This window comes from Centruroides sculpturatus, unplaced genomic scaffold (assembly GCF_000671375.1).
Source record: "Centruroides sculpturatus isolate CEXI.00-Female unplaced genomic scaffold, Cexi_2.0 scaffold212, whole genome shotgun sequence".
In the NCBI taxonomy this organism is placed as follows: domain Eukaryota; kingdom Metazoa; phylum Arthropoda; class Arachnida; order Scorpiones; family Buthidae; genus Centruroides; species Centruroides sculpturatus.
The window spans coordinates 667399-690565 of record NW_019384356.1 but is presented as its reverse complement, the minus strand read 5'-3'; the positions used below and the strand labels follow the sequence as shown (position 1 = coordinate 690565).

The 23167-nt window shown below is 29.1% G+C and overlaps 3 protein-coding genes across 6 annotated transcripts; 2 read left to right on the top strand and 1 right to left on the bottom strand.

Annotated features, from left to right (window-relative positions):
• The first annotated feature begins 1607 nt into the window (after nt 1–1607).
• Nucleotides 1608–4477, top strand: LOC111639733 (glutathione S-transferase 1-like). Its single transcript, XM_023385677.1, has 5 exons — nt 1608–1797; nt 2334–2392; nt 2640–2781; nt 3519–3683; nt 3753–4477. The coding sequence occupies exons 1-5, from the start codon at nt 1657–1659 to the stop codon at nt 3897–3899; spliced, it is 654 nt and encodes a 217-aa protein (XP_023241445.1). The 5' UTR covers nt 1608–1656; the 3' UTR covers nt 3900–4477.
• A 2107-nt stretch (nt 4478–6584) lies between these two features.
• Nucleotides 6585–18260, top strand: LOC111639712. 4 transcript variants are annotated; one of them, XR_002759122.1, is made up of 9 exons: nt 6623–6722; nt 7634–7781; nt 7861–7943; nt 9367–9471; nt 9544–9654; nt 9737–9799; nt 9870–10353; nt 11769–11852; nt 11922–11952. XR_002759122.1 is itself a non-coding variant. In XM_023385654.1 (8 exons), the coding sequence occupies exons 1-8, from the start codon at nt 6663–6665 to the stop codon at nt 18254–18256; spliced, it is 972 nt and encodes a 323-aa protein (XP_023241422.1). In that variant the 5' UTR covers nt 6585–6662; the 3' UTR covers nt 18257–18260. The 4 variants fall into 4 exon arrangements, 3 of the variants coding, with proteins under 3 accessions (XP_023241422.1, XP_023241433.1, XP_023241427.1); XM_023385654.1 differs by lacking the exons at nt 7634–7781; nt 7861–7943; nt 9367–9471; ... (3 more) ...; nt 11769–11852; nt 11922–11952 and adding exons at nt 16678–16840; nt 16921–17003; nt 17227–17331; ... (2 more) ...; nt 17719–18073; nt 18225–18260 and having other exon boundaries at nt 6585–6722; XM_023385659.1 differs by lacking the exons at nt 6623–6722; nt 7634–7781; nt 7861–7943; ... (4 more) ...; nt 11769–11852; nt 11922–11952 and adding exons at nt 14987–15194; nt 16678–16840; nt 16921–17003; ... (3 more) ...; nt 17719–18073; nt 18225–18260.
• A 1093-nt stretch (nt 18261–19353) lies between these two features.
• LOC111639544 lies at nt 19354–23167 on the bottom strand. Its single transcript, XM_023385433.1, has 7 exons — nt 22965–23167; nt 22573–22702; nt 20835–20929; nt 20335–20427; nt 20188–20250; nt 19949–20029; nt 19354–19492 (listed from the first exon to the last, which is right to left on the bottom strand). Exons 1-7 carry the CDS (start codon nt 23073–23075, stop codon nt 19376–19378), a joined length of 690 nt encoding a protein of 229 aa, XP_023241201.1. The 5' UTR covers nt 23076–23167; the 3' UTR covers nt 19354–19375.

The window sequence follows — 23167 nt, the reverse complement described above, 5'->3', positions numbered from 1 at the left end:
ATGCCCTGTAGAGCTTAGTATTGAAGCTTATTCGGTGTTACCCTATAGAGCCCAATAAAGCATATTGAATGCCCTGTAGAGCTTAGTATTGAAGCTTATTCGGTGTTGCCCTATAGAGCCCAATAAAGCATATTGAATGCCTGTTATAGCACAGTCATGAAGTGTATATAGGGTGCTCTGTACAGCTCAATATTATTAAGTTAGTAATTACAGTTAAATTTTAAATTAAATTTAAAATATTACAATATGTAAATTAACTTAGGTATTAAATTAATAATATCTAAAACTGTAGGAATAAACAAATTAATTTTATTTTAATTAGCTTATAAGATTTTATACGCTAAAAATATATATAAATATAAATAAATTTGAATCATTTTTATTATCAATTCATATAATATCATTTTTAAAAATATTTAAAAGAATTATTCGATTAGAACATTATTTTAATTATGTTTAAAATGAAATTGTGCTTTAAAATACATTTTAAATTATAGAAAAATAATTAAAATTAACTGAAATTCGAATCGAATAAACATTGGGCGCCATTTTGGGTCTACGTGGGAAGCGGTTGAAACGTAGACCCAAAATGGCGGTCAATAAAGAATTGAAATACGTTTCTTATAAGGATTAAAAATGCTTAAATATATTGAATTATTATTTTAAATACAGCATTAAATGATATCCCATATATTTACACGAGAATAAAAGAATTAATAATAATATTCTGAATAAAAACCACAGATCCATTGACGACTTGTGTATGGATCTAATTAAGATTTACCCGAATCTTCGCTCAAATAAACAATAAATAAATATAAATTTTATATTTTTCTTATATTATTTTGTGGCTTGGAATATATTATATAATATTTATAGATTTTGTGATATAAATTATATTTTGAAGACACGAAAAATCGCCTGTTAATGCAACGTAATTAAAAATGTATGCTAATGGAATACGAATCCACTTGAGGAATTATAATTAAATATTTGACATAATTTAGTAGGTAAAATTACCTTTTTGGGGATAAAAATAGCCACATATTAAGGTAATTACGTAAAGATTTATACGTATATTTACGCATGAAATGTATTACACACCCGTAAAAGCACCTTATCTTAAGAATAAATTTTATATTTTTTCACTTAAAATTAACAATTTTTATATTATAAATATTAAAAATTTATTAATATTAATATTAAAATAATAATAATAATAATAATTTAATTTAATTTTGATATAATTGGTTTACAATATAAAAATGCGCTTTTCGCGCCATCTAGTATCAAAAACACTTACTATAAAATTAATATAATTTTTTTTTTATTTTTATTACAAAATGTTTCTATATTTATAGTTAAAAGTATATAAAATTTTAAAATATATTTAAATATGAAAAAACTGTAAACAATTTATAAATTATTAAAAAGAAAATACTGTATAAGCATTTTAAATAAGGAAAGGTGAGAAAAATAAAAATTAATTACAAATTCGGTTGACAGATGGCAGCATATGACATTTATTTCTTATATTTATTTTTTTATTATTTATTAATGACGTTTACGGAAATCATCCAATTATAATGCAGGACAGATAGAAAAGGGTGAAGAACATTATATATAGTGTTTACCTATTTTTCAATATAGAAGAAAATGCCAATTGACTTGTATCAAATACCTGTAAGCGCGCCCTGCAGGGCTGTTTTGATGACTGCTAAAGAAATAGGATTAGAAGTAAATTTAAAATTCGTGAATTTATTTAATGGAGAACAATACAAAGACGAATTTCTTAAGGTAAATTGCACTTTTTATCATTTATTTCTTACAAAATTTCACCGAAATATTCGTGAGAAGCCAACAAAATCGCTTCTAATGTAAACAAATGGGTTTGTTTACTGCTGTAGCGCACGTCGCGTAGCATCGCGGCGCGATCGCGCGTTACAGTATCTCTTCCTTTATAATTATTTATATATTTTTTTGTGAAAAAAATAAGTAAATTTATAATTGTTCTTTGAAATAATTTATTAATTTTAAACAGATATAAAAACAAATCAATATTTAATTTTTTAAATTTATTTATTATAGATTTAGAACCCGATGCGCCGTGCCGTTCGGGAAATTAATATTCTTATTATTAAAATAATCTAATTGTTTTATAATTTTAATTAAACATATATTATGTTCATTTACTTTTTTATGTATTTTATAGATGATAAAATATAAGCTTTTAACGCGTTTCAGTCCGCAAATGTAACATTCCAAGCAACGCGGCGCGACGCGACGCGACCGTGCGCCAATCCATAATCTTGAGTACCTTATTATTTTTATAGATTAATCCTCAACACTGTATTCCTACAATTGACGATGATGGATATTACTTATGGGAAAGGTAAATTTATTTATTTTCATAATTTTTCCTGCATTTAATGACGATTTTGATCCGAAATTCTAGAAAATATCGATTTTTTGTACTCATAGATTTTTCAATATTTTTACATGTTTCATGTTACTATGGTTTTATCTGTTTTGTTACCAAACAATTATCGATTTACGCTGTTGTTTTACGTCGAGTAAATGATAAAATACATTCAATTATTATTATTTTTATAAATAATACAAGGAATTTCACGTTTCAGCCGCGCTATAATGACGTATTTAGCCAATAAATACGCTCCAAATCATCAAATTTATCCAAAAGATGCGAAGAAGAGAGCCATGATCGATTACTTCTTATATTTTGATATCGGTTCTCTTTACAAAAACGTAGCGGATTTAGTGGTAAGTATGATAAGATTTACTATAATTTACTGTAGATATATCTTACAATACCATGCTTAATTATTGGCACAACTCTTCAAAGATTGCAATTACTAAAAATACCATCTTCATGAGGGAAGTTAAGCGCTCGTGGAAAATTTTATTGTATAGTTTGGTACGTAATTTATACTAATATATGAATTATAGATGAACACAAAGCTTCAAGAAAATATTTAAAGAGTTCTATTGCTTTCTACAGTACTTACAACGAGGAAATCATTAATGATTACTCTGCAAAAGTTAAGTTTACATAGAAAACCTTAGTATATATATTCTTACATAACTCACAGTATTTTATTGTTTTGTGAATTATAAAGCACACAGCTTCAAGAGGATATTTATAGATTCTTGAGGATCTTGATGTCTTCTATGTACTTCAAGGAGATGCTTCTTGATGGCTTTATAGCAGAAGTAAAGTTCATATTGAAGATTTTACTATATAGTTTCATACGTAATTCATACTATTTTATATTCCGTGGATTATAGATAATCATTCAGATTCTTGATGATCTTCTTGATGAACTTCTGTGTACTTGTATTTCAATACTCACGTACTAATTCGGATAGTAACATTTAAGTAAACATCCAATACTTTGTAATTTTATGTGAAATCTTTTATACTTTTCCAATAAAATTTCAATAATTTCATATATTTTTATAATGAGATAAAATATAAACTTTAATTAATTTATTTTAAGTACGGTCCAGCATTTAGAGGTGAGAATGTAGACCAAGATAAAGTAAAAAACTTAAAAGAATGCCTTTCTCATGTAGAAAAATTTTTATCTACAAGTCCATATTTAGTTGGAGAAACGTTAACTCTTGCAGATCTTTCCATTCTTGCTACACTAACTTTTGCAAAGGTAATATTTAATTTTCATAAATTTACATGAATTTTTTTTGGCGATTTTAACACAAATTTCACATTTTAGTTGATAGATTTCGATTATAGCGAATACTCCTCGATTCAAAGATGGATGACGAAACTGGAAAAGGAATTACCATATTATGACGAAGTGAATGGCCAACCTTTAAAAGAATTCAAGAAAGAAATGGAAGAAATGAAGTCTAAGAAATAAATAAACAAATTGTGTGCGCCACGAATTGCTTTCAATTGTGTAATTCTGTTGATGCTAAGCACCCACTCTTCTTGGACAAGAATGCTTAAGTCTTGCCCATGGTTCATTTCGTTGTAAAAGTAAAATGTCCGGATTCCAAATCTGAAATTATGCATTTAATTGTGTTATTTTCAGTTGAATTTGCTTAAGTATGAAACTTATTTCTGATGTTACTATAAGCGGATGATGAAGAAATAGAATATTTGTATTGAATTAATCTACTCGATGGGTGGAAAGTATCTAGGCATTTAGGATTCGCTATAATTTATGTAATAATAAGGCAATCTTAATAAAATTTATATATTGTTTATGCGTCTGTGTACATCAATCAACGGAATTTATAATTCCTGCATCGGTGGCATAGAAAGTGATGAGATGGGATGCACGAGCAGTGGCAAAAAACAGGTCGCCCGCTTATCTGTTCACGAGCAAGCGCAGAATGCTACACTCTATGAAATGTTAAAATGAATGGTTGCTTTACAGAAATGGTAGCGTACGGTAAAGGGATTTTATGCCACAATCCGTCCAGAAACGATCAAGAATTGTCATTCGAAGCTAATGACCAGAGAAGTGCCCGTCTATCTATATCACAATTCCCTGTCGTTCGAGGAAGTTGGAGGTTGGTGCCGTGTCTATATTAAATTTTAAGCTTTGAATCTATATTCAATTTATATCATCTTTGATTTATAATTATTAAAGTAATATTGATTTTTCAATGACTAGTTATTTTCCACCCACATCGCATAATCATGATAAGATTTAATGGTCGAATGACTGAGGATAAAAATATCTGTCTTTGCTTTAAAGGTTCAAAATCTCAATGAGTAGTTTGTACTACTTATGAAAGTTTCTGTGAGAATTTGAATCATTTTATTTTCATTATCTGATCGCTCCAATAGGATAATCCAACCTATCTCATGAAGGATTGGTAGGATAAGGCAACACAATACAAAGCGACCAGGAAGATGCCAATCTTGGCATCATCCTGGAGGACTTTCTAATGGAAATTAGTCCCGATTTGGGTGTTAGACACGTGAAAAAAATCCAGAAAATTCACGTGACTAACCTATGTATCGGCCATACTGTATTCAATATCTAGACAAGATTATAAGATGACCCATTGAAAATAAATAAACAAAAATTAATACATTGTAAGTTTAATTGTACTTTTATTTGAAAATACAACCTACAAATTCCCACTGTCCTCCGCTCCGCTTGTGTGTTGTCTGTCTGTCCTTGCTTAATCTCGAGAAATAAGTTAAATAGATGAAATTTCAAACTGGACGTGAAAAGCTTAGGATTAGGAGGTCCAAATTAACTATATAAGAATTTCCGGTTTAGATTGAAAGTCACGTTACTTCCATTCAAAATTTCCCTTGACAAGAGTTAGATAGATACCGGCAAGATTCTGTTGTTAACAGGAAAAGTATGATGTACAGGGGCAACAAACCACTAAAAGAATTGAGAACATTGAAGAAAAATCACAGACTGGCATTGTGACGATGTAAATTCTGGAATATCATTGAAGACACTCTGTGCTCGATTTGAAGCTTCAAAAACCTTAATAATTCTGTTTCATCGAATTCTTTTCCTTTTGATTTGTCGAATCGTTTCCTCTTAAAGCCCAGAGCTAGATCTTCGGGTATTAGTTTAATTAAAATCGGATGTAGTAAATGACCATAAATGCCAGAAGTGACGTTTAACGCCAACTCTCTGTTTCTGCTGTTTTAAAGCCTTTTCATAATTTTCCTTGGAAAAAGCGAACCTATTCACCACATTACCAGCAGCACCTCCTAATAGCGATTTCAAATACGAGAATTTATCTATTTCTGTTAAAACTTCATTATTTTTATCAATTGAATTCAGAATGTATGCTTGGAGCGATTACATCGAAGAGGATACCCAAGAAAATGGTAAAGGCTGACGGTGAAGTAATGAATGAGATGGCATAGACAGAAGCATGCTCTGTGAAAATAGCCGAATCTTCATAAGAATTGATTCAAGAGCAAGATGTAACAACGCAAAAACAATCTGCTGCACAGCTCTCATACGCAAATGACATTGATATTAATCTCTTTCGATGACTGTATGCAAGATTTTACCATCACCACATAAACACACACATACACACACCACTGAAATACAATACCCGAGAAAATCAAAGAACTGCAAAACAAAACACATCGAAGATAAAGTTCAGGATAAGGGCAATCACTCCAACTCCATTTCTTGTGGGAAAAACACGAAAAGCAATGTATTTTCACATTTACTAACTGACGGTTTATGGTAAATTCATATAAATTGTTATTTGTTTCGCATTGTAATAAATGCTAATTATAAGTATTAATATTACTGTGTTACAATACAGCTTTTAGTGACAGGGTTTATCCCGACCAACTTTTATCCCATACGGAAAAATACACGAATTGTTTTGAACCCATTATGATGGTCACAGGTCAAAGTAAATTTAAAGATAAATAACATTACTAAGATTGATATTTCACTTTTCTCATTTTTAAACAATTAATCTGTTTAATTAAGCTTTCATTTTAATCACCGAACTCATTTTCATTTTCACTTATAACGTATAAGAAAGGGTTCCCATATCTATTCTGCTGTCGAGAGTAATTAAATTCTCCATTGTTAATTCTGCATTTATCTTATCTGTTATCAGTGTATCCTAGTTATATTTATCATCCAGTTGAAATTTTTCATTTAAGTGCAATGGGGTTCTGTGGTTGTTCTCTCTTCGGTTCTACTGTTTCAGCATCTGTTATTGGCATTGTAAGTACTTTCTGTTTTGAATTATTTAAATAATTTTCACTTTTAACAAAGTTTGTACCTAATTGAAATGTAAAACACTGTATCTTAATTCACTTTCAATTTTGAATTTCGTGAAATACACAAATAAAAACTGAAAGTAAATGTAAAATACTTTTATGATACGAATGAATTGGATTACAAAATCATAAGTTTCTATACATTTTTATGAATATATTAATCATAAATTAATTATTGATAAGTTGTTTTAAGACTTTATATTGTATGGGATTTGTTATTATAGAAAGGGGGAGGTATACATATATATATAAGATATGATGCTGTCAAGTTTGATAAATAATTAGATAATTTGTAATATTCTACATTTTAAAATATGTGAGTTTTTTAACATTTCTTTAACTGTTGTAAATTTAATATAATAAACATATCAAGATAGATGTTTTCAATATTACAGTGTGAATATTTCATCAAGTTACAGTGCTATAGCAACGTATTATATGTAATGTTATACATAAATTACATTACAGAGTTAAGCTCTATAATGTTATATGTATGGCCGAGTGGTCAAGGGGCAGCCTACCACTCTTGGGGACCCGGGTACGGTAAATCCCCAGGAATTTTTCGGAGGGGGTGGTCCGGCTATGTTGGGCTCCATCCCTCACCACCCGGCTGCCCTATTACGCGCCTGGCCAAACCCATAATGGGCTTGCTATAAGAGGCCCTCTTAGTGCCCACAGGGCGGAAAGAGTTTAATTAAAAGCAGTTTTACTTATCTGAATCTTACATTACTCCCTATTGTTTCCTTTATAGAATCAAGTGGCATAGTGAAGGTAAAACTCTATATTATAAATTACTTGTTAATTAATTAATTACCGGTAATATTTTAAACTAATTATTTAATATTTATTTTACAGATTATTTCCATTTATGGAATTATATGGAAATCAATTTTTTTCCAGCTGTTAAATATAGCTTTATCAAATACAAAGATCTTTAAACAAACTGATAATACAATTTATGCTAATATCATTATAAGTTTACTTCGTCTCTATTACAATAAAAGTAACTTTACTTTCTTTTACATAAATTATTTCTATGTATAATATAATTTATTTTTAAGTTATAAACGTTATTTTTACAGCTGTGAAAGGTATTGTTATAACATCTCTCATTATTTACGTGTTATGGTTAGTGGCTTCTATCGCTATAAGTATTGCAAATCAGGTAATATTTTTTATTGATATAGATAAAACATATTTATATAAATGTATAAGTGGAAAAAATTATAAGACAACTACTTATTCTAAAACCCAAAGATTACAGCAAGGTTCTAAACGTGTTGGAAGATTATCCAATAATTTATTGTATTTTTAACTAACTGAAGGATCTTGTAAGATCCTTGTATTGTATCAGATTGACAAGTAGGTTGACACGGTAGATAAGTGATTTTAACTTTCATAACATCTTGGGATCTTATATTAATACGATCCCAAGCTCTCACAAGATCCTTACTAATACAAGGACTGTAGAAGATCATAATACAAGGATCTTACAATGACCCTTCACAATACAAGGATCTTATAATGACCTTTCACAATACAAGGATCTTACAAGATCTTTCTGTTAATTCAACATAAAATAAATTATTGGATATTCTTGTTACACTCTTAAACATGTTTAAAAGTCCCATATTAAGTCAATTATTAAATATTTTTTAAAGTGAAAGACTATAAAATATTGTAATTTATCAGTAAAAATTATCTTTATATTATCTAAATTACTCTATAAATATACAATAATTTCAAAGTTCTATTATTGATTAAAAAAATTAAAATTAATCTTTATTTTATTTATTTAATCAATTTTCCAAATATAACATAAATTAAAATATTATTATAGTTATTTAAATATTTAATTTTTTTTCATAAATTGTTTATAAAATATTTAGGAAAATTATTACTTTAATACTCTAATTTTTAATCTTTATTTCTCAAGTCTTGATTATATAATTTAATTATATTAAAACTAAAATAATAATTTATTTATTATAATTTTAGCCTTAAATTAAATAATTTATTTAAATAATTTATAATATTTATCAAGCAATTTTATACTTAGATAATTTTTACTGCACCTTTAATTTTGTCTTATCTAAAATTCCAAGTGATAAAATAAAACTAATACATTTACAGAATTAATTCTTTATTTTTATTAAAGTTTACGTAGAAAATAAATTAACTGGTATTTTATAGAATAAAAAAAAAAATAATAATAATCCAGCAACGAGTTGCTTAACTTTCCCCCCCCGGCAACATTTCGGTGGCGCCATCTGTTATGATATTTTATTACTAAAAACTTTTTATATTTTTAACTATTGTAAAATAACAAAAAGTGCGTGATTAAGTATTAATTTAACAATAGGTAAATAAAATGTGTGTAAATTTACAAATGTTTGTTTAATTTTGGTACTGTCTGGTCCCTTCCTCACCATCCAGCCTAGTTGCTGAAGGCTTTCATAGCACCCATAGGGTGGAGAACCAAAAATATCAAGCAACAAATTTAAATGTTGACTATTTTAATATAGTTTAGAACTGTTTTCAATAATATTTTTTATTAAATAATTCTTATATTTAAATATTATTTACAGAAACGAATCGTCTCTATATTGAGATTCTGGGTATGGATCACAATAACGGTCATACTTAGTGATGTTGCATTCTCAGTCTACTTTTTATATCAGGCGATAAAAGACGTATTAAATTTTATATATATATTTTTAAATAGCTGAATTAAATATAATATTACATTAAATTAAATATTACAGATAAAAATTAACGAATTAAAGCTAGAAAACATCTGGTTAAACCATATATTTACGGGTAATTTAATAATGGCTGCTTTATTTGAAAAAGGGATTATCGTATTGGCCATCTTGGTAATCAAATCATAGAAATATTTTTATTTATTTTGCAAAAAAAAACTCAATGAAAGCTTACACTTTTTATGTTTTTCTTTAGATATCTTTAACTGTTTACGTGTGCCAGAGAGCAAACGAAATTTTAAGAGAAAAAACTCAAGAAGTAAAATATTTCACTTTATTTTCAATATAAAATTACTTGTAAATAATTTACCTTCATATGGTTTATTCAGGCTAATCAAGCAAATTTATCAAATTATCCACTAACTCCACAAATAAATCAAGTTGGAAATCCAGATCCAAGAATGCCACCAAGCTATGGAATTAATATGGAACCCTCGCCTGGATATCCGAGAAAAATACAGGTGCCTCCATCATTTCAAATGTTACCAGTTGATCCAAATAGAAAATTTAGTTACACTTCTCCACAATACGAGAGTGAAAGAACAATGCCTCAAAACTATGCACACGACAAGAATAACGCTCCGCAATACGCACACGAAAGACTTACTCCTCCGCAATACACACACGAAAGACTTACTCTTCCACAATACGCACACGGAAGAACCAGTCCATCACAGTACAGGAATGAGAAAGCCACTTCACAGCCTTATTATCACGGATATCCTCAAAAAGACGAAAGCTTTCATCGCTATCAAACATATGGAGAGAGATTACCCGAACCTGAAGTTGACTACGACATCGATAGATATAACGGTAGATATTCTAGTTATAAGTTAATATCTTAATTAATTTTTAAGTTCATATATCAAGCCCAGTTTTACATTAGCTTGAACATTCTCTAGCAAAATATTTGACCAAATTTTGCCCTGTAACGCTCCATAATGCGTCAATGTCGTTTTTATTTTGTGACCCTTAAAAGTAGAATTGACACTCTTTCATTTTCTAGATGGCATATCGGGCAATATAGAATAGCAGAATTTGATAAAGCAGCCAAGAGAGCAAGGTATTCCGTATTAGCCGAAAACGATTTTTCAACCTTAAGAAACTCAACTAATGTTTGGTGTTTTGAAAATTTTAAAATAATTTATAGTCTGGGCGTGTAATAAATATTAAACAAAAACATGGAGCTGGTAAAAAGTGCTGCCAAATATCCAAAACAATCGTTCCAAGAAGAGTCAGCAGTAAGGATGAGTCTTTTCATTCAGACCAATCATCAGAACTTGACTTTTAATCTGACAGTACGGACAGAGTTAAGGGTCAAGGGTGACAGGTCGTGTTAATGACTTCTTTTCTTTCAGTGCGGATATTAGACGATTTCGAAATTATTCGCGTGTTATTCGGCTTCTTAATCCAAGCCTGTTCTGACCAAACTTATCCTATAGACTATTCTTGGTAACATTTCGCGAAAAAAGGCGTAAACCAAGTCGAATTGAACTTTTCTTCTCAAAAATCTGCAGGATTTAGTGTTTCCAACTCAAAATTCAAATCTGCAGTTAAACCATTTCAATAAAAATAACTGAATCATGTTGTTTTCATTACAATTCATCAAATTTTTATAGTTAGACTGCATCAAAAATAGCTAAGTTAATATAATTTTCGTAATTTGTACATAAATCCATTAAAGTCTAGCTAAAAATGAGCATTTAGACTGAACTGGCAACAATGTATGAAATTTTCTGTGTTTATACATGCGCCCTCTAACGGTAATTGTTAAGCATTATAATTGCTTACAAATTTTACAATAAAATTACAGAATATTCCCAATATAGTTAATGCTTAACAATTTAACATTTTGTTACATTGTATTACATTATGAATCTTCAGATTCAGCGCCTGAAACATAGATTCAACTATCAGAGTTTTTCAGCCATTTTGAATAAGCTGTATTGTTTTCTATGAGTCTATTTCTATAAATTTTGGAGGACGTTTTAACAAGAAGCTCTGTCAGGCATTTGGTCGTTTCCTCGCTTTTCATTCATTCTAATAAACATATTATGGATTTGAAATGCTTACCATAATTCTTAGTTTGCTGGTGTTTCGCATTAAATAAATAAATCAATAAATAAAATATTGAATTTTTATGTAAACATTGAATTAATTAATGCTATAAATATATTATTTATAGCATAAAAATAATAAAAATTAATTAATTTTCTTTTTCTGTTTAGGTCCGCAACAACGAGGTTATAAACGTTATTAAAACTTAAGATGGAATCGTTCATTTGCACCTTCGTGCAAAATAAATTCAAAAAGTAAGTGAAAAAATTGTATTTTGCATGGAAATATTAAATGAATATTTATTAATGTCTTTTTATATTTAGAGTCAAACCTGTAACAACGGTCACCTCCTAACAACGACCATCTCTAAACATGCGGCAACTTTTTTCAAGCACTTGGATTCAGAAAAACGAATACAAGATAACCTTCAAACAACGGTCACCTTCGAACAACGGCCGTTTTTTTAATGTTTCCTTCAATGTCCGCTCTTTGGAAGTTTAATTGTATTTCAGTAATTAAAATTAAAGTCTTTTAATCATATAAAACGAAAAGTATGATTTACAGTGGCAAGCCACTACTAAGTCGAGGTGGAAAGCATATATTTTAATTTAAATAATCAGTGATTTTCTTAAATCTATGATTTTTATCATAAATATGATCCATAAATCTTGCTTGAAGATTTTTGCTTCAATTAGAGATTCAAATTAAAGTTAAAATTTTCTATTGTTAAGATTCTTCAAACATACTTCATGGTACAAAACGTGTAATTTTTACTATCTAATTACAAATATTAATGATGAAGATATACATGAAGATGAAATTCGGATCTATCATCATTGATGTACAGTACATTAGATAGGCTTTAAAATTAACAATAGGAGACATGTTTTAAATGTCTTTTATTTAACCAACGCGGCACCCTAGTTGTAATCCAAATAAAACCAGAGTTTCTACTCAAAGTTTTGTTTTAAATTCTTTGACTTTTCCTGACCAATCTATTACAAATTTCCTGATTTTCACGTCCCTTACAGCTTGGCATATTAACAAAATAAAACAACATTTGACTTATGCAAGGCACATACGCTGCTACTGCTACTACAGAAGTGGCGTAATAAATATTTCTGCCACTTCGAGCGCTGCTATNGTTATACAGTTGAAAAAAGTCCAAAAAACTCTACGTGGTATGAGCCAAACTACCAGTGTTCGATAACATTATTTACTCTGTCATTGATGTACCCAATTAACAGGAATTTCTACTTATCGGAATGGCATTTTTCCATTCATTGCGGATATTCAGAGTTTACTGTAGTTTTATTTTGATTCTCAAATCAATTGTAAGTTAACTATAGTTTATATATGTATGAATATGAGAAACTGGCTCCTATATGGAAAAAAACATTTATTTATTATTCATTAATTAATAAATCCTGTATATAATTCATGTACAAAAGGATATAAATTTCTTGAGCTTTATAAAATATTAATTAACTGGAAAATAAATCAAAAATTGTTTTGTTATGCAATTAAAATTATTAAAATGATAAATAATTTTGCTATTATTTATAATTTCTTATCAATTCATTAACACCTGCCTTCAAATTGAGTGTAAATTAATCTTGAATGTTTTTATTCCAAAAGCATTAGTTGGCATTCATAAAGTAGATGCCAACTAGAAGAGAACCAAGAAATTTCGGCAATTAACCGCAACGCTTATGACTAAAATCAGACTTGTTTGTCTGCAAGTTTACTTGTCCATGCATTAAAAAAATGACTTTTTAATGCAGTTATTTCATCGTTTTTTAGTTACCAATTAGAATCGTTTCCATTTTAATAGGTGCTTGAAAGCGAGAACTTTCGACAGAAATTCGGGTCCCTGAACAATTGTACTTTAACCAAAAGTAGTGAATTGTTTTTCTTTTTGCACTGGAGAAACTGCTTAATGCATCTTTCGTGTTTGTTAATAAATTCTAGCCAGAATCTCTATTGTTGACGCCATCTTTATAGTTGGGGCTTTCTCACTCTATTTCCTTTTTTCCCCATAAAAAGTGGTTTATTTACGGCATCGTGTCACGTAGACGATCTGCAGAGGGGGGGCAATTTCTATGAAAAACTGGTCTGTATTTGGGTGTTACAAACGAGAAAAAAAATCCAGAAAACGCCACGTAGCCAGCGCTGTGGCGAGGCAAAAACCCATGACCATTGTTCAGAGTTTTTATCCACTCGGCTACTAGTAAGCGCTGGATAAAAAAACTTCTGGTTTGTGAATTATAGTGTTTTCCTTCCTGCTAATTGGACAGATTGCACTCCCATGGAGGAAGGCAGCTGCCCACAGTAGTCGAGTACCCTTAAAAAAACCATCCGAAAGGCATCCCCTAGGTAGATCGCCCAAGTATTGCGTTGCCATAACTTAATAAAACAAACTGAAATTTTGCAGGAGGCTTTATTAGGGGGATTGCTGATATTAAATTTTGATGATTAAACATCGAGGGATGGGAGTTAAAGTAATTCGTGTGTATCTCCAGTAGGGTCAAACTTAATGGCAATTTTACTAGTTATTAGCATTTACAATTTTTTTTTATAAAACTATCCCAACCCTCAAAATTAAGTTTTTCGCTATTTTATAATAATTTAGAAGCAAATTTTTAGGGAAAAAAAATTGAGAAAAATTACAATTCAACGAACAATTATTTATTACGACATCATCATTATTATGCCGAGTTATAATTTCTTTAAATCAAATTTAATTTAAAAAAAAATCACGTGACTTCCGGTTTAGCCCGAAATTTAGTATACAGTTAGTCGGGTTCTTCGACCCCTAAACTTTCCAGGATTTTAGTAGTGTATTCACCCTGTACATCATTCTTCTCCTGATAGCAATCGAGTAATGCAAGCTTTGTTCTCGAGAAAAATTTGAATTGAAATCACCTGACTTCCGGTCCCAACCGGAGGTTTTATATAGTTAAATAGGTCACAGACTCCTACGTTTCCCGTATCTCTTCTCGATTTTTATCTATCTAATTCAGTTCTCGAGATTAAAGATGGACAGACAGACGGGAGCCCTGTTATTCGAACATTACAGCCCTATAAAAATCATGTTAACAAGTTAAAATAATTAAAGAATTTGAATGGATTATAAATCATTTAAAATATTCTAATAAATTTTTAAAGCTAATCGATAGTTTTTAGTAAAAATTATATGAGTATTTTGGTTGCAATTCGTGTTTCATACTTCATGTTAGGTTATAAATGATACTAATTTATGAATTTTGAAAATTTTCTCTAATGTTACTTTAATATTTAAAGATCTGCACAATGTAATATTTTATCTACTTAAANTTTTTTTTTTTTAATCTATTTTATTGTTAATTATAAGATATACCATAAATATATTTAAATACAATAAATTTTCTACCAGTGTACGTGATTTTCTAGGTATATTGGAGTTAATTCCATATTTATCTTATCACATTCTCTTGTGTTATCACTGTATCCTTGTTGTCCTTATCTTTTTGTCAGAAACTTTTCACTAAAGTAAAATGGGGTTCTGCGGTTGTTCCCTCTTTAACTCGACTTTAACAGCATCTATTATTAGTATTGTAAGTACAGTACATATTATTTAAATTATTAAAATACTTTTATATTTTATGAAGTTTAATTATGGTTAACGGTAAATTTAATTACTTAACACAATAATTTATAAGGGAACGAATCGAAATTGTTTTCATTATTGTTTACCATGTAAACATTTATTTAATTTTTTATATATTTTAACATAATTATTTACTATATTAAGAATAAAATACTGTATATAAAATCAAATTAAAATACGTTACTTTCAGTTATTTTTTCAGCATGCATTCAAAGATATCTTCCAATTCTGTGTAAACAGATGATATTATAACATTATAGATTACAGTACTTGACTCTCGATTATTCGGAATTGTATTAACCGGAAATATTTACCAGTGAGTTATTACGTTAGTGAGCTTTATGAAGCATCTGCTTTCGGCAATTAACCTTCTGTTCAGATTAATTACCGAAAGTATATGGCCAAAAAGAGGGAAGAAGTACGATAGTTTGCTTCAACACATGGGTCATCTGCCACTTGAGAAGATACTCTATGAGAAACTAGGTGTTATACACGTGAAAAAAGTCCAAAAAACTCTACGTGGTATGAGCCAAACTACCAGTGTTCGATAACATTATTTACTCTGTCATTGATGTACCCAATTAACAGGAATTTCTACTTATCGGAATGGCATTTTTCCATTCATTGCGGATATTCAGAGTTTACTGTAGTTTTATTTTGATTCTCAAATCAATTGTAAGTTAACTATAGTTTATATATGTATGAATATGAGAAACTGGCTCCTATGTTAAACACGTGAAATAAACCCGAAAACTTCACGAGAACTCTAGTCACGGGTTTGTATCTGGTCTCGTGAAGTTTTAGGGTTTATTTCACGTGTCTAACATTTACATAGAAGCCAATTTCTCATAGAAAGAAGCACCTCCCTCTTAGCAGATAGCCCACATGTCGTGTTGCCTCATCTCATCGATATAATAAGGTGATATACAGGTATGAGTTACTTTAAACGATGTGTTTTTGTAGGAACTTCCTATTATTATTTTGATAAGATATCATATTATGTCTGTCTATCACGTTTTGATAAATAAATTCTCAAATGTTTCGTAATCTATATTTTGTGAAATGTTTAATGTTCTATTTTTTATAATAATTTTAATTTTTGAATATAATTATCTTTAATATCCTATGAGCTATGTTTTCAATAGTGATTATTTGAACATAGGTTAGTGTTACAGTAATATCATTCCTGTTAATCGAGAGTGTACTGAGTTCTGAAGAGAAAGAAGCACTCTGTACCTTCTTCTCATAAAAATTCTTATCTATATGTTTAATTTTCGTGTTTTTCTCTGTCGTGTGGATAGAAAAAGATATAAGTTAATAGAAATAATTAAATTAAAAGTTATAAAAATCAGGTTTAAACATTACTATCCTCCCTGCTTTAAATGATTATTCATTTATTATTATTAAATATTTATATATTTATATTACAGATTATTTCCATTTATGGTATTATATGGAAATCAATTTTTTTGGAGTTGGAAAACATAATTAAACCTAATTTGACGATATTTGAATCGAATTCAACCGTCGGAGAAGGAAGTAAAATTATTACTAAAATCATTGAAAGTGTACTTTTTCTTTATTACGATAAAAGTAATTTTACTTTCTTTTATTTACTTTAATTTTTTCCCATTTACATAACTTTTTCACACCTTAAACATTAATTTTTACAGCTGTGAAAAGTATCGTGATAGTATCTCTAGTCATTTACGTGTTATGGTTTATAGCTTCTGTTGCTATAATTATTGGAAATCAGGTGAAATTTTTCATTAATATTCAATATAACATACTCCTATTTAACCATGGGCATCATTAAATACTCATACTTAAGTTATGGGCTATCTAATTATTAATATCCTTAGTTACCTAAGATATAATGCCCATCTTAATGGAAGCCCATTAAGTATGACCTATCCATACTATTTATAAAATAATAGATCTTCCATTAAATAATTTCTATGGTTAAATATTATTTACAGAAACGAATTGTCTCTGCATTAGCATCATGGATTATGGCCACATTGATTGTCATTTCAACTGACGTTTCATTGACAATATTCTTCTTATACGAAGCAATCAAAGAGGTATTTGTTTTATAAAGTGAATTATATAAATGTACTTAATAATTAAACGTGATGTTTTAGATTCAAACGAGTGGAGTTAAGTTAGAAAGTTTTTGGATGGTAAGAAAAGTGTTAGGCAATATCATCATGGCTTCTTTATTTGATAAAGGAATCATCGTATTGGCCATCTTGGTAAACCAAAATATAAAAATATTTTTTAATAATTATGCAAAAAAACAATCAATAAAAGTTTACTAATTTTATGTTTTTTCTTCAGATATCTTTAATTATCTACGTGTGCCAGAGAGCAAAAGAAATTTCAAGAGAGAAGACTCAAGAAGTAAAGTATTATATTTCGTTTTCATTATTATTACTTGTAAATAATTCGAGTTTACACGATTTTTTCAGGCTAATCAAACAAATTATCCAACAATTCCACATATAAATCAATACGGAAATCACGGATTCAATACGGAACCTTCAGCATACCATTCTAGAGGAATACCATCATTATCTTCCATGGCTCCAATTGATCCAAATAGGAAGTTTAGTTATATTAATCCACAATATGGAAGTGTTAAAGCAATTCCTCCACCATATGAACAAGAAAAAGTTAATTCTTCACAATATATGCGTGCGAAGGCCATTTCACAACATTCTTCTCATGGTTACTCTCATAGAGATGATGGATTTCATCACTTTCAAACTCATGGAGAAAGATTACCTGAACCTGAAGTTGATTATGATATCGACAGATATAATGGTAAGTATTGTTATAATTTATTTATTTATTTATTTATTTATTTAAATCTCTAGTTGGATTAATGATATCCACGAATCATTATTTTCCATAGTTTTTCTTTACAATAAATATAAAAAATAACTTTAAAAAAATTTCTTAATTTTCCTACTAGGTCATCAACAACGAGGATATAATCTCTATTAAAAACTAATGATAAAACATGAAGATAACTAATTACACAGGGGACACACCAGTAATTGACTTTGTCGATATATTATACAAGGAAATGCACTTTAGGCCTTCTGCACCTCTTCAGTCCTTTATTAAATTTTAAAAAGAACAGTAAAAGATAATTTACTGTATTTAAATTTTTTATATGTGCATTATGTATTCAGTGTTGTGTATTAGAATTATAGAGAAATTTATTGTTTAAGTAAATAGATCTGTAATAAAGGACTGAAGAGAGACAGAAGGACAGAAATAAATTTTCTTGTTGGCATGGTGTGTTTTCTTCATCAAACTTTATGCTTATCACTAAAGGATCCAATAGAAAAATAAATAACAATTGAAACTTTGTCTGCATTAACAAACATTAAAATTTAACTGTAATAACACAAAAAGTGAAGAAAAAACAAGTTAAAATTCATATTTTTTTACATGAAAATATTTATTCAAGAAATGTTTCACTTCAATTGATTTTTGTATACATTTTTCTAAATTTAAATAATTAAATTTAAGGTATTGATATACTTAAAACTATTGATTTATGCATATTAAATCATTCAAACTTTATAAATATATATATATATATAAAAGAAAAATCCATTTGTATGTACAAAAATATATTATAAAACTATAAAATATTCTATTTTTTTTTAATTATTGCACAACAAAAAATAAAATAATTTGCCGATATATTTAGCTTATTTTTTTACATAAAAATTAAATTCCCAAACCAGATAAATATTAAGAAAATTCAAAAAAAAAGAACTAAAAAAAGCACAACCATACTTCTCACTAATTTAATTATATGCTTAAATATATTTTTTTTAAATCTAAAAAAATGATTTATAAATCTGAGATTCATATTCAAATATAGATTCTTCTATTGTTAAAATTGGCGAATTATATTTTATGTTTCAATGTATATAATTTGTACTCTCTGATTACAATATTAAAGTTCAATTGTTTTTTTAAAAAAAAAAACATGTGTATAAAAAGTGTGAGATTTTATTAAACTAGTGGAAACGATGAATGACATGAAGATGATGGAACTGACAGATCTGTCATCATTGATTCTCTTTCAATTAACTTTAAGGTACCTCAAGCCGATGCAGTTGAAGATGAACCTTTAGGCGAAGATGTAAAATTATGTGCATTTTTCATGGATTCCGAAGAATGTCTCGAAATTGATGCGCTAAGACTGCTTAATGTCCCAACCTAAACACATATTCTGGTGTTAATTATGTCATAAACAATAATGCGAGAATGCTACCATTTTAAATTATTGTATTACACATTAAACACATTGAAAAACTGTCCAATTTTCATATTTATCCATTACAATTCTTCAATGTGTCACAGAGCACACATCCAACCCGTACCCAAATTCTTCGTACAATGGGTATAGCGGCCACAATTCTACAGCTCTTGCAGATTATTCATGTTGCTCGGTGACAAGTCCAACTTTGAAAACTGTAGAACACAAAAAGATTTCTCTACCGCAAAGTCGCCATTTTTGTTTTATGGCTCTTCCTGGTTAAATCTACCGTAAGATATTTGTATGTAGATGATAGAACGGTGTACTTTGCATACTTCTCAGGTAATAATTAACATAATTACAGTAATTTAAAATGGTAGAATTCTTTTTTTGGATGATTAAGTATATTTATTTACCTTTAATTTGGCCATATCTTCTAATCTTGTTATGTTCGACAATTCTTGATAATTTGATAGAACCACTAGACCAAAGAAAACCTGTAAGAGTTATAAATATCTTATGAATTTAACGAAATTTTTGTTTATATTATGTATTGATATATCTAATTCAATGGAAAAATTGGCACATTACTGCTCTTGGGCCTAACAAAGATAGTAATTATTTTACCACAAGCGATCAATCCTGTATTACTTACATTGGCAACCATCAGCAGTATCCATATCACTAACATTGCCTGATGATAACTGAAGTACAAATCCTGAAATGTATTTTAAACTTATTACTACTTTCACGACGTTATTTTTATATTAAATACATAAAAAAATAATATTATTATTATTACATTAACTATAGACCTGAAGAAAGTGCCAACAAATCTCCAACTTGTAAATAACACTATAGCTATTAACCAGTGACGAAATTTCCTTTCATTTTCCTAAAATAAAAACATAAATTATTTATTAAATTTTACAGCTTATTTACAAGTTATTTATATGCTTGAAAATTTCAATAATAAATGGAAAATAATGATAGTTAAGAACACTATTAAGTAATGGCTGAGCATCAGTGAAGATGCAGACAAGAAGAGTAGCAAAAATAAATTCCAAATTATAGGATTAAAGTAAGAAGAGGAAAAAAGAGAATTTAGATGAAACATTAGAAAGATTTGGAATATTAAAAAATAAAGGAATAAATATCAAAATACGATTAATATGGCGTCAAAATGTTCCAGTTGTATACTTGGAAAGTTGCAAACCACAAAGGTTGGCAAGTTTTAAACAAAAGAAGTAAAATTTAATGATTGTAACTTGAAAAATTTTAAAAAGAAAAGCCAGCACTTACCTTTTTCAGTGCCATCATTAGGATAACAGAAGCAATTCCAAGATAAATTGCGAGAAAAAACGAGATCACAGATTCGGTAAGAAGTAGATTTCTGACTGTAAAAATATACTGTATTTTAGTTTAAATTTAAAATTTAAACGTATTTTTATATATCTAGTGATTGTAAAATTAAATACAATTAATGGTACTTTAATACAATTAAAGTACCATTAATTGACGAGATATTTAAAAGTACAAATGCTACTATATTTGGTATCCCGACATTTCGGAACACATGGAACACTTTAAAAGCACACGCAGAATACGGGTGCTTTAATTACCAATACATACACATTATATTAATTAATTAATATAATGGGTGTTGTTTCTGTATAATAAGCCAGAATGATAGCTTCATAATTCGATTAATTTTTATATAATTATTTTTTTTAATAAAGACGAAATTTTGGGGGTTCAACTGTGTCCAGATCGAATAAAACAGTTCTAAGTTACTCCTCTTCTTTCCGTCATTCGCAAGAATGTAATTTTATGCATCACTCTTTACATGACAGAGTTGATAATCAGTAGTCGTGGGTTCGCGCCTCACCAACAAGCAGGCCATGTGGACTTCTGAGGTTTCTTCACGTGTCTAATACCAAAATAGGAGCCAGTTTCCCATAAAAGTCCTCCCGTGAGGCACCCCCTTAGCAGATCGCCCACGTGTTGCGTTGCCTTATCCCATTACATCTTACATCCTACATATTATATTTCTTCATATTCACTAAATTTTGGGAGCCAACCTTTTTTTTTTTTTTTTTTTTTTTGAAGGAAAATAGAGGATGGAGAAAATCAGTTAGTCATTGTTCTGGTATTCAAATCATGTTTCCGACAATTCTGCAAACTCATTTTACGATTCGTATTCATAAATAAAAAAAACAGTCAACTGACTTTTAATCCGCCCTGTATTTAAAAACAGATGTTTATATAGTATTTTAGTGTAGAAAACAATAAAGAATCAAGTAAAATTTAGGATCCAAAGCATGAAATAAATCAGCACAACTAATCTGTGTCAGATCTAAAGTGGAGAAGTAACAACCGTACAGGGTCAATGCCTTTTTTCAATGATAATCACAACTGACTGACCCTTTACATGCATCGTGACTGTCAAAAAATGCACCTTTCTCGTACTATCACGACTGTATTAATATAATAATAATAATAATAATAATAATAATATTCCTCATATTCGTAAACCCGTTTAATTAAGGTACTAACTTTAATTAATCACAGATTAGGCGAATTAATTAAAATACTTATAATACAAATTCGAGAATATAACTTGCGTTAAAAACATCCTAAAATTGTGGGACGATTTTTAAAATTAAAACCCTCTTTTTTCGAGTTATTTAGTGTATTTTCAGTCATCGCTTACCGTCGCGCGCGAACGGTCGCGCCCCTTTGCATTTTATCAACTTTATACATTTTCACACATTCAAATTGACTTTTAACGCTTTAAAAATACGAAAATAAGCAAGAAATTTCGATATTTTTTGCTTTATAATGCAAAAAATTTGGAATTGAAAAAGGGGGTTGCCGACTGGACGACACGCGACGCGTCGAGGTCGACGACGCGCGTCACACGCGCTCTTGTGTAATACACTTTAAACTTCGCTCATAACTCGTTTGTTTATTGTTTAACACTTCTGTACTTTAATAATTTAAATAATTAATAGTCTAGAGAGGGAAATTATAATATTACCATGGAAATTTCCACTGTACACGAATAGAAAACTTATCCCAAAATATCGATAATGTCTGGTTCCTGGTTGCGCTTCCGCTAAGCAATAAATGTCAAAAATGACTAAAATCACCATATAAATGCACTCCACCTACAAAAAAAATATAAATATAAATAATTTTAATAAATAAATATTTACAATAAATCGATTTTTAATTGATGAATAATCATTTTTTAAGTAATTATTCGAGTAATTTTTGCTCTAAAAAAGAGGTCGATTTTCGGAATTTTTTGCGTTAATTAAGAATAATTCGGCGTTAATTGTGTTCCACGAACGAAATTAAACTAAATGGAAATAGGGAAATATTTAAATTCCAATTAAGGTAAACATCGATAGGTGCATAATCACTTACCAAGGTAAATATAGAAGCAACGTAGCTACCATTCTGTAAATCGGTAAATAAACTGTCTTTAAGTAAAGGTTTACGATGGTACCATGGTATCTTTCGGTGATTTAATGCCATGGTTTACCACTTCGACAGGTAAACGCCCAAACATCTACAGTATGGCGACTTCGTACTCCGATGGAAACATACAGGTGAAATGCGACGTCATC